This window comes from Barbus barbus (assembly GCF_936440315.1).
Source record: "Barbus barbus genome assembly, chromosome: 6".
Classification (NCBI taxonomy): Eukaryota; Metazoa; Chordata; class Actinopteri; order Cypriniformes; family Cyprinidae; genus Barbus; species Barbus barbus.
The window spans coordinates 7,308,825-7,324,575 of NC_136734.1; the positions used below are offsets into that span (position 1 = coordinate 7,308,825).

A 15,751-nucleotide genomic window follows, 5' to 3' on the forward strand; every position below is an offset into this window, starting at 1 on the left:
TTCCTTTTCAAACCCCTTTTGGTCTGATATGAACACGTTTTTCAAATCTTCAATATTTGTCTCTTCAGTATTTGGTTTTGCATGTAAGAAAGTGATGCTTTTAGAGTGAAGTGCTTGGATTCTGTGCATCATTTCACAATTTCTTTTAGAGAAACGTCTGTGCGGCTCATCCATGAATAAGTCAATCACTGTATATGTGTGTCTTCTTAGAGGTTTCCTTGTCACCCAAGTTCTCTTGATGTGCGTCAGCTAAGGAAGTAATTATGGATCCAACTGCTGCTCAGGATCTGCTCTCTTTTTTCCAAACTGACTTGGCATTTTACATTTATTCTACCTTTTTCCACGTCCTCAAAACGACTCATTCCTGTATGTCAAGCAATGCTTCAACAAGATTCACAGCTCTTGCTACGTCCAATGAAGGCAAATGAAGCATGAATTTAGAAATGTAGAAGTAATTTGTTGAAGGTTACTAGAAGACCAATGAAAGCTTGATTAGGTAGTGCTAGTAAGCCTTGTTTTTCTACTGAAAATCTCCACAGTCTCATAAATATGATGAAGTCTGTCAGATGGCGAAGGAATTAACTTATCCATTAAGGGGCAATATTTTGCCTCCTTTTCCCTTTTTTTATATAATTGCTAAAATGCATATGTGTTATCTTTTATGTTGAATACTTAAAGGGATTGTTCACCCAAAAATGAAAATGTGATGTTTATCTGCTTACCCCCAGCCCCAGGGCATCCAAGATGTAGGTGAATTTGCTTCTTCAGTTGAACGCAAACAAATATTTTTAACTCAAACCATTGCAGTCTGCCCGTCATATAATGGCAGTCAATGGGACCCACGGCTTTGAGAGTTAAAAAAAACATACACAGACAAAATCAAATTAAACCCTACCGCTCGTGACAATACATTTAGGTCTTAAGACACGAAACAATCGGTCTGTGCAAGAAACTGAACAGTATTTATATCATTTGGATCAGAGGTAAAAAATTATATAAATACTGTTCAGTTTCTTGCACAGACCGATTGTTTCGTTTGTGTTCTACTGAAGAAATAAAGTCACCTACATCTTGGATGCCCTGGGGGTAAGCAGATAAACATCAAAGTTTCTTTTTTTGGGTGAACTATCCCTTTAAATTTAACCAAATACCTCAATCAATCAGAATACTATATACAGTTACCAATAAGATTGTATTAATATCAGCAAAAGCCATCTTTACAATGCAAAGGTAGAAAAGAAGCTGCAACTGACATGGCATTTTTTGTGTATTTACAGTCAGTTTAATACTGCTCAAAGAAGGTATAGTTACACTTTATCTTGACAGTCAATTTTAGACATTCTATAGGTAAATTTGTAACTACATGTCAACTAACTCGCAACTAACGTACTTGGAAAGTTACTTATAGTCACGATTGCTAGTTTACATGTAGTTGCAACGTTACTTGTGTGTGTATATGTGTATTCATACAACAAATGCATAATTGTAAATAGTCTACATAAAGTATTTAAATGATAAAATGTATGTCAAAAATTATTGTAAATTATTAAGGTCCTTGCACACTGAGTCCAAAATTTCCGTATGCGTTTTTTCTTTTCTTTTCGTATTCGTCATCCTTTCCTATCAAAATGCTTGCATACGGATGTGAAAATGCAGAAAATTGAACCTGATCCGGTTTTTATTTTTTAATGACGGACAAAAGTTTTGGAGGCAGTGTGTAAACGTCATTGACACAACGTGAGGTCGTATTATTTCTTAACGTGCAGAAATTTTGGATGAGAATTTCAGACTCAGTGTGCAGTGACCTTTACTCTTGGTATTACTTTAATAACAAGGTTCACAAAGCTGTACATGTACATTGTACATGTCCTTCTGAATTTCAAGCCACCTTTGGTGTACATGTGAGAATATGAAAGCGTAAAGCCTCAGAAGAACAGCTAAGAATCTTTAGTCTAAAGAAACTTGCTCCAATTTCCTTAGATATGTGGTTTCATTAACTGAACATTTCACTTTATTTAACCTCTTTTATGATTTCAGTCTGTACCATTTCTGTCAAAAACATCAATATTTAATTCTGAATCCCACTGCTAGTATATATCAAAAACCCATTTACTTGCAAAATAGCAATGAAGTTATATTTGTTGTTTGCTGCCTCAGATTCTTTATAACCACCCTGAGAAATATTGTGTGTGGCTCTCAACAGAAGCACAAATAGTCCTCGAGCTATACATTGTCCTTATGCCAAGAATAATATAAGTTTTCTTCCTGTCGCCTGTTTGTGTCTTGGGCAAAGTTTTGTTATGAGGCCGGACTGGTGCCTCATTTCTGGTTTGAGAAATGTCTGGGAAGAAGCATAAAAAAATGGGAATCAATTGTGCATTCAGATGCACTTTATGGCCCTGCATTATCATAATGACAAAAAATTAGCAACAGGTTTTTGAAAACATCTGTAAGTAATGTTACATCAATAATGAAAACAGACAGTACCATCAGTAGAAGTGCTATCAGCTCCTGAAGGTTGATGAGCTGATGAGTTTCCATCTAACCATTTTACTATTAGAAAATAATTCATGGAAACACAGAAAATGAGTGATACTGAAATAAGTACCAGTAAATCATTCATTCATTCATTCATTCTCAGAATTTTACTAATAGATCAAACGTTATGAGCGATCTTGAGATGAGTCCCTGTAGTCCAGCCTGAATCTAATAGATTCGGGGAGTTGACAGTTGATTTTTTTTTTTTTTTCATACAAAATGTAGTTGTTTGAAATATTATGAAATTTTGATAAAATGTTATTTAATTTTCTAATAAAAGAAGATTTTTCTGATCTGCACAACATAACTGAAATGTATGTATGTAAGTATGTGTGTGTGTGTGTGTGTGTGTGTGTGTGTGTGTGTGAATTGCGGGGACTTTCCATAGAATTCTATTACTTTTATACTGACCACATAATATTTTCTCTCCCCTAAACCTACCCCTTACAGAAAACCTGTTTGCGTTGTTACACTTTCAGATAAACATAATTTACTATTTCAATTTTTTTTTCCTCTCGTGGGGACCACAGGCCGGTAAATAAATGTAAAAATAATTCAGAATTTACTATCCTTGTGGGGACATTCGGTCCCCACAGTGTAGCATAAACAAGTACCCACATGTGTGTGTGTGTGTGTGCGGATACACACAAATACATTTCAACTGTGTTTTGTGTAGATCAGAAAAACTTAAGGTTTTAAAGTGAAGTGCCATATACTGAAAACGTTAAAAACCCAGATTTATATAATCCATAACATTCAGCAAAAGTTATAGATTATAATATCTGAAACTGTATCATTCAGCAAAAGAGCTGAAAGACAGCCAAAATGGACAATTTAACAAAAAATAGACAACTTTCTGGCTCTCTGTTCTTTCTCCCAGCTCTTCTAAAGCATTAGGGAAATGTTAATTTTTCTAATGACAATGAACTTTTCAAAAATAAATAAATTAGTGAGTGATAAGAGTGTGAATGGTAGGGGCTCACCAGGGGCCAATCAGTTTTCAGGAGGGCCAGTGACTCTGCATTTTACAGTGGCTTTGGAATTTCTGAATCTGTTTTGAGAATTATTCAATAAAATCCTTTTACAGACTGACGCTAATGAAAGTTTTGTTTGCTATTGATGTTTCATATTGAGAAAGCTCAATTAAAGAGATGAAGTGTTTGAAGAGGGATTTTAATTGGTGGCTAATTACACTTCATTAGATTGCCAAGAACATGGAAATCCCAGCACAATCACAAGACACTTTTCAAAACGACTCTCAGTTATACGAGCTGAGTATATATAATATAACTACAATAAGACACGCAGAGACATTGTTTAAATACCATTACAGGAGGATAATAATAGGCTGGAATTTACTCATTTACTCAGCTGCCATTTTAATTTGAATCAACGATAAGTAGTTTTTATCTGCTGTTTCTCCTTTTTTATCACTTCTTTCACACACACACACACACACACACACACAATCTGCTATTCTCCAGTAAAATGCTCTCTAGAATGAGAACACTTCTTCTTCCAACAGTTAGTTGTAAATCATAGTTGTGTCTTAAAAAGGCATGCTATTAAAAATATAGAAGAGCTGTTCTATATATTCCATGCCAACTTGATGCTTTAATAAGAAATATGTATCATCATTCCAAACTCAAATTCAATACAACTATCTAACATCTATCTGATGTGTTATCCTCATTTATATTTGAATTTCAGGGATAATAACTTCATCAAGGATTTTCCGCAGCTGGCTGACGGGTTAATGGTGATTCCTCTGCCGGTGGAGGAGCAGTGCCGAGGAGTTCTGTCAGAGCCTCTGCCCAACCTGCAGCTGCTTTCAGGTGAATCTTACATACATGGTACAACAAGGACAACCGGGAGAAATGTCACTTTTGATTTTATTTTCCTCCAAACCACTAGATGGCACAAAAACTCTCAGCAGCACTTTCCCTAAACAGCATTTCATTATATACATTGCAATTTGGCTTAAATGTGAAGTGGGTTCAGCTCTAATTTGAAAAGGCAATGTTCTTGTTAATGATTTTCAGTTTTGTTCAAGTTAATTTAAATAAATAAATAACTGAAGACTATATGGAAGTGTGGTATTTGAGGTAAGAATTTGCCCTGATGTTGGTGCTAAAGGCACAATAATAAACATCATAATTAATAACTGGTTAGATTCAGATGGTTAATATAATTTATTAAATTGGGTGTCCACCTCAGTCATTATGTTTAAAGGGAACCCATCTTATTTTAACATATTATATGATTTAATAAAATGTCATACTTATAGTTACTACTGTAAAGCTATATTATTATGGGATCTCCTTCAAAGCAGAATTTTATTATGTTTCTGTATTTTTGAAATGAACAAGTATATTCATTAAAAAAAGGCTAAACACTGTTTTGAACAAGTATTAAATTAAATATTATGCAAAACATTACTTCAGTATTTGTATTGATACTAAAAGGCACCCATACATATGATTTTCAAAGCAAAGAAATCCCCCTTTAATTATACACTACAGAAATAATGAAAAGTGCATTTTTCTTAAGGTGTGCATTTAGTGAACTGTCATCTCATTTTCTCTTGTCCTCTGAGGGTTTTTGCTTTAAAGGCATCCTATTTACACTTTCACAGTCTTTTCCCTCAGGTCCACTTATAATGTTAGAAGCTAGTTAGTTTTTATAAACAATGTTTGAGATGCAATTATTAACAGAAGATATCTGTGACGCCTTGTGATTGAATTAGGCCTACTGATTCGTGCAGGGTTGGCACAAGTATGTCTAGATATTATGAAGATGGATTTTATAAAAACAAACAAGCCTCATGTATGTGATTAATTATATGAATCTAAAATAGACAGTTTGAGTCCTGGCTTCTAGTTTGTTGTCATTTATTCAACACTGATTTGCACAGAATGGGAAAAGAGCTCAGAAACACAGATGTGACAGTGGTGGGAGATACGTGGGCAAGGTTTATTTTGTCCTTCTCTCACACGCTTTACAATTTCACTAGGTTCAAAAGAACAAGAAAAGGCCTGTTTTTCATGATAAATCCCCTTTAAAATAGAACATGACATGAGGAACTGACAGTAATCGTAGCATCAGCTCAGTGGACGGCCGCCCTCCGTCTCAATGACTCAGAGACAGAGAAACCAGCAGAGCAGAAAGCATTCATTTCTCCCTCTTATCGCTTTTGATCACAGTTCCAATTCAGAGCTGTCTTTTCATTTATTTGTTTTCACTCGGTTCTTTCTAATGTGGACTCCACACAAATGTGGGCTCCAATGACAAGTGGCTAATTCAATAACAGCTTGTATTTTTTCCAGGAGTGAGAGTGGAGAGTTGTTAACACTGATTACAGCTCTCAGTTTTTGCTGCAGCAGTTCAAATGAGATTTAAACCATTAGTGCATCTGTCAGCATGAAAAGAAAGAAGCATGATATGGCTGATGTGATGTTTTGAGCGGGTTGCTATCATCTCATTCCGTACAAATAAGCAGATAAGCAGAACTTGATTTTGAAAACAGGCAGGGCTTGGCGCCAAAGGCTTTGTTACCTATAGGTCCAAAGTGCTCTGTAACACAGAAGATGAGAACTACAGTAACTAATTCATTTTAAATACAGTTAGTTGAACTTTAGTAGAACTCTTTTGTTTTGTTTTTTGACCCACTTAAGTAGGACTTAAGTACAACTTTATACTCTATGTAATTTCATTATTACATCGGTTGTCCTCGCTGAATGTATAGTGACAAGCATTTACAGTAAACTAAAATATGCTTTAATGTAATTTGTAATGAAACTTGGATGTCATGTTTTTAAACTATTTACTGTAAATTTATAGAATTTCTGATTACAAATTTGTGATGAAGAAGTTACAATTTAATACACATTAAGGACTGTGCAAGTTTTTTTATCTGTGAAACAAAAGTTAAATGTGTTCAGAAAAGTTATCATTGTTTTAGTGACAATGACATCAATTATAAACCAAGTATGAAAAATGTCCAGACTTTTCATGTTATAAGATTTTTAACCAAAATTAAATTTGTGCCAAGTGGGCGTTTTACCCCACCTATGGGGCAAAATGCCCCCCAGTCTGACAAAGTAATTTGCTTTAAACTTTTACAGCAGCTTTAGCTTAAAATTAAAAATAATAATAATAATAATATACTCAATAATTATGAATTAAAAAATTATAATAGCCTATTTGAAAAACAAAAATTGTTAGCTGATGCTAACTTGAGGTCATTTTTAAATATAAAGTCCAAATATTTTTAGTCAACCAACTATTTAGAATACATTTGATGGAAAAACAAAGAATGTGATGTTCAGAACAATAACTATAATTGTCCATTGCCCCCTGGGGGCGTTTTACCCCACAGACTATGTTTGAGGGAGAAAAAAAAATGTCATTCTGAAAATATAATTATATTTTTATTAAATAACACATACCTACAGGCCCTACTGTTAACATATCATATATAACTGTGATGTTCTACAAAACAACAAGCTTTAAAACACTTTTTTTCTTACTGTTGAAAATTAAATCATTTACTGTGAAATCCATTTTTTTCTCCAATACATCACATCGTGAAAACTTCTACATCACTCTTGTCAACGTAGTCCATATTTACAATAAAAATGTATCTTGACATTATCTTTTTATTTTGGGAAAAAAAAATTGGGCGGGCGTTTTCCCCCACACTACCCTAAATGTAATGTCAAATAACACACTGCGTGCGGTGTGTTAATCATCACATCAAAATAAGTGTACATTCTTTTCCTTTCTTTTTCTTTTAATAGACAGAAAAGTAGTGAATACACAATTCGTCAAGGATAAGAAAGTTTAAAAAACGTGTTTCCATAACTCCACTCCTAACAGGTATACTGGCATTGCATTATTAATACAAAGATTACAGTAAAATTCCACATTTACGAAAAATTTACAATCAAAAATAACCACGTATGTAATACAGATTAATCACCAAAACCTACTTAAGCCAACTTTTAGCTTTTAAACTAAATCTAACCATATTTGAAATACCTTTAGTATCCAGAGGTAACTTGCTCTACACTTAAGACCTATGACCATACATGGTTTTAAAACAACAATGCAATATCCTTAAGACTTTGCTTACTGTTATAACAATCTTGCTCAATTACCCTAGAGAAAAGTGCATTAAAATATGAAGGTGCACTATTATTGATAATCTTATGTACCATCTTTAACACTTTAAACCACAACAAAAGATGATTCAAATTTGATTTAAAATATACTTTAAAATACAACTTTTAATTTGACATAAAATGCACTTTTTTTAAAGTATGTTAACAATCAGTCATGAAAATGTCTCTCTTTAAATATACTTAAGTAATCTTTTATTTCATTTAATATTACATTATCCACAAGTACATTTTTAAATATACTTTTAAAATTTGAAGCATGCTACAAGTGCCCATTCAATGCAGTCAAGAACACTTATTTTTTTCCCGAAAAAGGACTCAGTGGAGGATTCCACTGATATTTTTTTTATTTGGGCCAATAAGCACCTCCTTGAGAAAGACCTCTTTGTGTCTCATGGGAAGATTAATGTCTGAAATGTAGCTATTAATAAAGTTGCAGAAGTAGGGCATTAATGCGTGTCTGTGTTACAGGAGATGCTCAGTTCAGTGAAGCCACAGGATACCCCATGATGCAACAGTGGAAAGTGCGGAGTAACCTGTATAGAGTGAAACTCAGTGCCATCACCCTGTCCACAGGTACCACGAGAAACACACATACAAACCCATGAATACTCCGTGTGTGCTTGTTCAGCACATTTATATTTCAAAACAAAAATTATATTTAAGGGTTAATTTGCTCAAAAAGTGAAGCTTTGTCTTTCCAACCCTCATGTCTTTCCAAACTCATATGATTTTTAACTTGAAAAATTTGATTTTAAAAAATGTTCACATTTTGTTTTTATATATATACACATTTTACAGTATATGGGAGGAGAAATTACATACTATACGTGGTCAATAATTCATAAAGGTCCAGCTTTGAAGGTGTTAGCAAGTTTTTTTTTGTACCAAATATATATACAGTCGTGGTCAGAATTATTGGCACCCTTGGCAAATATGATCAAAGTAGGCTCTGAAAATAAACCTGCATTACTAATCTTTTTGATCTTTTATTTAAAGGTCCCATGACATGCTGTTTTTTTGGATGCTTTTATATAGGCCAAGTGGTCATGCAAGCCATGATGTCTCTCTCGAAAAAAAATATTGCGCTCACCTCGCACGGGCGTACCTCATTTTCTCGTGAACAGAGAGAACAGTGTCTCAAAACAGAGAAAGGGGAGGTAACCTTTCCCCGTATGACGACATAAGGGGAAGATTCCAGATCGGGCCATATGAGCTTTCATTTTCTCAAAGGCGAAGCAGGATACCCAGGGCTCGGTTTACACCTATCGCCATTTCTAGCCACTGGGGGACCATAGTCAGGCTAAGGGAATTCATATTAATGTAAAAAAAAAACTCATAATAAAGCCATGGGACCTTTAAAAAATAAAATAAATAAAAAAAAAAAAAAATCACAAAAACTAACTTTTCTAAAACAAAAGTATATAATTAATAAATTTATTCATTTTCAAAAAAGGGTAATTTTCAAAAAGGAATAATGTAGCAGAATTTTAGCAGAAATGCACGTAAATTTGTGAACTACTGTGATAGGAATGGTTACACTAATAAACACACATATATTCAACCTGACTTTGTGTTCTTCACACAATATTCAACTCAAGATAATATTGTACAATAACAAACATTCATTTGGATCCTTAATAGTGTTAAACTATTACAAATGCACTTAAATTATAGTACGTGTTTATAAGAGTAGTTACTGGCATTGGCAAAAAGAAAAGAAAAGGCGCCGTCTAAACTTTTAATACAAGATAATAATTAAAAAAAAAAGTAAATAAAGAAATGTTAAATAAATAGATCTGTAAAGGTCCAACAAAGAAATATATTTTTTCTATTACTTGGCTGATGAAAAGTTACTATATATTTCTTCATCTGCTTTAATCCATGTTTAACCATCTGCTTTTAAAAGTAATAAGTATACAATCTAGGGAAGGAGAACTGGTCAGAAAGAAAAAAGAAAGAAAGAAAGAAAGACAGACACTAGTAGCACATTTCGAAAGTCAATGGGACAAAGAATGGAAAAAGGGACATTTTTCAAATATATTAAGAAATAAAGTCATACAGGTTTGGAACAACATGGGAATGAATAAATTATATAATATATATTTATATACATATCTTTTTGTGTGTGTGTGTGTGTGGCGGGGGTGGGGGTTTAAGGCTTTTAATTTTGGTGAGCACAACAGGTAGGTTACAGAAATCAAAATCCCATTCATTTTTATAACTGATAGTTAAAAAAAAGAAAAAAAGTAACCTAGTTCATGTCTTATCCGTCTTATTTTTCAACAGGGAACTATTTTCTATGAACGTGTGGGAGCTTCATTAGTTGTTATAGGTAAATAAAAGGATAATGCTATTTGTGCTACAAGGTGTGTGGTTAATAAAAAAAAAAAAATATATATATATATATATATATATATATAAAAAGTTGGATAGATTTTCATTCAAAATGAATGGGAAAATACTTGCCACTAAAACAGGGAGAAGGCACTATATCACTGCATGTCAGAGTACTGGAAATGTAGGCATAAAAAAAGTTTCACTGGCCTCTTAAAAGGCCTGGTGACAAACAAGAAATATTTGACAACCATAAATCAAAGATTTTCTCAACATGGAAAATTAATTGTTTCTGTATGTGTGGTGGTGCTTTGGTCAGATTTCTCAAAGGTGCTGAAATCCCTGACAGCAGACAGCACACGGGATGAGTTGCTTGCGTTTATTCGGCAGTACGGCAGTCATTACATCTCTGAGGCGCTGTATGGTTCTGAACTCACCTGCAACATCTACTTTCCCAGCAAGAAGTCCCAGCAACAGCTCTGGCTCCAGTACCAGAAAGGTAAGACTGAGGTGAGGGTTTGAGGAGAAGGGAATTCTCCACAACAATATAAATAGACAAATAAAACAATTATTTCACAGGGTTTGTGTATTTAAGTCCCTGCTGTGTATCAGATATCGCACCTGTGGGTTCTAGAAATGTGAAAAAAAATATTCACTCATACTGTATGAACAAGGTATGATCATAAAGTATTTTTAATCTGTGAGTCAGCACCCACCTCTGATATAGCAAATAGAAATTCAGAAGGCCTACAGCAGTGGTTCTCAATGCTGGCCCTCAAGGGTCACTCAAAGGTCACTCACCTGCCTGTAACTTTCAAGTAATCCCGAAGACCTTGATTATTGTTCAGGTGTGTTTGATTATGGTTGGAGCTAAACTCTGCAGGAAATGGACCTTGAGGACCAGAGTTGAGAACCCCAAGATCAATACTGTTTCTCCAGCGGCAATAAATCAGGACAGTGGTCCCTGCCTACACACTTTCATAGAGGCCCCCAAACTTAGAATCTCCTTAATCAAACACACCCGTTTCAGGTCATCTACTCATTAGTAGAGACTTCAAGACCTGAAATGGGTGTGCCATGCAAAGAATACTTAAAAAAATGTGCAGTGTTGGGGGGCTCCGGTAATATGGTTGGGAATCTCTGAACCAGGATCCTTTTTCCAGGAGGTCTACCTTCCTGCAGACTTCAGTTGCAAACTGCTCCAACACATCTGCCTGTTATTTTCAAGTAACCCTGAATTCCCTGATTAGCTGCTTCAGGTGTGTTTGATTAGGGTTGGAACTGAAAACTGCAGGAGTGTTGCTCTCCAGGAGCTGGATTAGCTACCCCTGCAATTATTGTTAATTGAGACAAAAAATAAATTGTCCCAACATTTTTCTTTGATTCTTCCTTTGAAATACAGCAGGTAATTCCTAGTTCTCCAGTCACCAAAGAGGTCTTTACACAGGCAGGGGCAATGGCCCCTTTTCCCTAATCCAGTGGTTCCCAAACCTGTCCTGGAGGCCCGCACCTTTTGTATGTCTCCCTTATCTAACACACCTCATGCAACTCATTAGCTCGTTAGTCGAGACTGCAAGAACTAAATTGGAAGTGTCTGATTAGGGAGACATAAAAAATGTGCCGGGCAGGGGGTCCTCCAGGACAGGTTTGGGAACCACTGCTCTAATACTTTGATGCATATGAAATGTTATACAGCAGGGGTAGGCAATGTCGGTCCTGGAGTGGTGATGTCCTGCAGAGTTTAGCTCCAACCCTGAAAAAAACTCTACAGGACGGCGGCACTCCAAGACCGACGTTGCCTACCCCTGTTATACAGAATTGTTTCCCGACTCTGTTCCTGGGGGCACATCAGAAGTACACATTTTGGATGTCTCCCCGGTCTGACTGGGAAGAGTTTGAAAATGTGTACTGTGAGTGTGCCTTCAGGGGCCTGTACCATGAAGCCTGTTTCAGTTTAGTTTACACCAATCCTGGGTTTTAGGTACAATGAAAGTGGCTTGGCTTTTAGCTGCGTTCATTGCCATAGTAACTTACACTGCACAGCTAACCTGCTCAGGGGCAGGTTATGTTCTGGGTTAGAGATCTCAAACTGAACTTGGACCAATCAGATGTGAGCAAAGTGACATGTCTGACACAAAAAAAGTCACTCCCCCAGTTTCTCTTCCTACAAATTAAAGCTCACTATGAAGTACCTTAAAAAAAGAAGTAATTACAATTTACATATGATTTATATAATTATATGATTTATATTATTATTACTCCATTACATACAAGCACTTTTAGTTTAACAATTATTATTAAGCATTTATTTTAAATGATTATTAATATATACAGATCATATGTAATATAAATAAGTGGAAGGATCAATAGATAACACTTTAAAAATGGCTACATGTGACCTTACATGTTTGAGTCTCTATCGCTATATTATGAACTATATAAACTAACTTCACAAGTTTCACTTGTGACTGCACTGATAGAGCGAGATCATTTCCTTTATTTGTCCAATTTCATGGACAAGTACTTCAGTGGAAATGCGTTTAAATTCCTCATATTCTTTAATCTCTTAACCTTTAACAAAAGAGTTTTGAATCTCGCTAGCTCTCTTGCGAGAAGTGAATCACACTTGCTCTGTGTTGTGATTGGCTGTTCGCTGCTGATGTCACACATTCATGTGCACGCGCTCCATTAACTCAGGATCAAGCCCGAGTTGACACATAAAATTGATGATCAGCTTCATGGTACCAACAAAGCCAGATTGGAGTGGTTTGGTTTTGTCAAATCAAAACTTATTCTATAACTCTGAATTTGTTCATCTACCATCATGGTACAGGCCCCTGGAACAGGCTAGGGAAACAGCAATAATCAACGTCATTATTTTCTGCTGTTCAAAAATTGTACTGTGAAGAAAAAAAGTTGAAACACTTTTAAATTATTTTGTGGAGGAAATTTGCACAACCCTGGTTGCAAGAAACAAAACTATTTATAAAAATTAAAGAGAAAGCGGTTTAGAGATATTGCTCTAGATCAGGGCTGGGCAAATTGGGTCTTGGAGGACCACTGTCCTGAAGAGTTTAGTTCCAACCCTAATCAACACACCTGTTTGTTTGCTCAGTTTTTTTTTTTTTTTTTGTAGCTGAGAGTTGATAAACTGTTTAGCTTTGGGTAAAATGCAGCACTTATCACTGTCACTTTTTACCCAGCTGTCCAATCAATGGAGGAGGGGCAGGACAAATACTACACCAACCAATCATCCTACTTGTACAACAACTCAACAACAATAGAGAAGTTAATGTTGCTGGTTACTGCATTTTTATATTCAGTAATATTCTTCAAAATGAGATACCAGTAATACGTTACTGCCGTGGATATTCCTTATCATAGCAACCAAACCGTCTTAGCTGGAAAAACGCTGTGCCATCAAAGTATTCTCAATCGCCACCAGCTGGCCGTTTTCAGAAGAGCACCTGCCATTTTTTCAGCTGGCTAAAAATGCTTTGGTGGACGCACAATATTGGATATTTATTGTTAGGCATATGTCCTATTAGTCTTTTTTGCATTTATGCAATATACTTGAGCCAAACCTGAAAAAGTAGACCGGAATATTCCACTGCGTTCCCGGACACACAATTTGCATAGTGTAATTCATAGGCGGGGATTATGCTAATTGTGAATGAGCGTGCATGATTGCCCTTGATTGGAATTCATTAATCTGAATTAATTCATCCATGTTTAACCATCAAATCGGAAGTTTACGAAGCGTTTGTGAATCCGGAGGTGAGTTTTTGGGAAGGTCCGTTTTACGACCAACTTACTCAGAATTTACTCCTATATTTACAAATGTTTCACGAATGAGGCCCATTGTCTTTACAGCTCATGCAATTTACTTGTACAGTGAGACTTGGTATTCACAGTGTACACAGTGTATGCCTGGCAACTATAATTGTTTTTTTGCTCATAGAATGGGTGTAAAAATGTCATCAAGATGGGGGCAGGTCTGTCATATTTGGTGATGTAATAAGATAATTAAAGGTCCAAAAATTCCAAAAATCATACTCAGACCAGATCAGACTCTCAGACTGTATTAAGTTATGGTGACCCATATTTTAGGTTTACAGAGGTTTTAAGTTAGTATTTTGGCATTTTCTGTGAAGGTTACGCTTACTAAGAGGGTTATTGCATAACCAGTACTTTACACACTTTTTATTGTGGTCTGGGAGCACATGACATATACTCAAGGTGGTCTGTGAGATAAGAGGCCTACATCTTCTTAGCCTGTACTGCTGCCCCTTACTTCTATGTGCTGCATGTCACACAACAAGGATTGCAGGTATTCCAAAAGGGAAGAACCTGCCATCCAGAGACACTTGGCTCTTTGAATGAGACAATCTTTGATCCAGGACAAGACTACTAGAGCTGATGTTGCTGTGGCAGGAAAGGCTCAGGAAAGGACACCTCTCCAGGAAAATTTGACAGATCTGCCTGTGAGGCATTCACATGGAACCACTGAAGCGTAATTGTTGTCATGCCTGGAAAACTAGACAGGAGGACCTGGTGAATCTCTGTTTTGAAGACAGGTCTAGTAGAGACTTACTGGTTGTTATCGGGTAGGTTGTTGTGTGAAAGAAAAGCAAAGAGGGAGGAGAGAGACTGGTCTATAGTTTTCAACTGCTGTAGGGTTGTTGGGGTTACACAAGCCTGATAGAATGTGGTGATGTTACCAGTATTAAAGCATGTGTTGAAGATGTGTTGAAGCAATATCCTATAGAACAGTGCTTCTCAAACCTCTCCTGCCCTGCATCCCAATGTTCATACTATCCATCCTAAATAGAATGTGAGATTACAATAAGTGTGTCCCAAAGCATAGTATGTTGAAAAGAGTATGCCAAAAGTCCCAGGATGGTCTACGATTTCAGGTCGATTTTTGAAGTGTGGATCCGTGCACACTCTAATGGCTAAAATTGCCCACAATCCATTGTGCTTTGGCAACGGATTCAGTCCAGAACTACAAACACGAATAAAACGTGTTAGAAAAACTAAAAATGTGGAGGATACGCGCGATCGACTGTTAGGTAGAGAGGTTTAAAAAAAAAAAGGGGTTTGAGTTTCAAATAATCAACATTTAACCTGGTAAAAAATATTTATTTATTGTTATCCGTATTATATTTCATCTGCAACAGCAATGTGAACTTTTATAAACATCCATTTGGCCGTTAATTTTTAAATGCATCATTATGCAGAAAATATGAGCAGAGTTCTACGCATGAAAGACCCGCGATTGGCAGATGAATGAGCTACTTCTTTTCTCTCCGATACGGTAGGAAGTTAAATGAAATTAAATGTGGAGGATGTTACCTGTGACAAGATGATTGACAGGCCAGTTTAAAGTGAGAGGGTGCGGTCCATTAAAGACACAGGTGTGTGTCGTGATAGTATGTCCCAAAACTTGCCTACTCTTCTACAACACACTCAAAAGTATGTACTTTTTCTTCACCAAAAGAGTACATATTTAAGGGTGTAATATAAGTAGGCACATTGGGATGCAGCACTGGAGATCATCCACCACTTTACATTTTGGATGTCTCCTTCATGTAACACACCTGGTTCAAATGATTAGCTGATTAGTCGTGACTGCAAGACAGAAATCCCAAAATGTTGGGCCTGAAAGACAGAGAAATTCCAAACTGTAATGTAGT

At 35.8% G+C, this 15,751-nt stretch overlaps 1 protein-coding gene across 1 annotated transcript in view; it reads left to right on the forward strand.

Moving 5' to 3' along the window:
• LOC306870996 (astrotactin-2-like) overlaps positions 1-15,751 on the forward strand; it is a gene marked incomplete at its 5' end in the record, with an annotated part of 500,403 nt that overhangs the window by 385,616 nt on the left and 99,036 nt on the right. Inside the window, 3 exon segments of the mRNA XM_079418633.1 lie at positions 4,249-4,373; positions 8,190-8,294; positions 10,375-10,554. Coding sequence (XP_079274759.1) covers positions 4,249-4,373; positions 8,190-8,294; positions 10,375-10,554 — 410 coding nt within the window.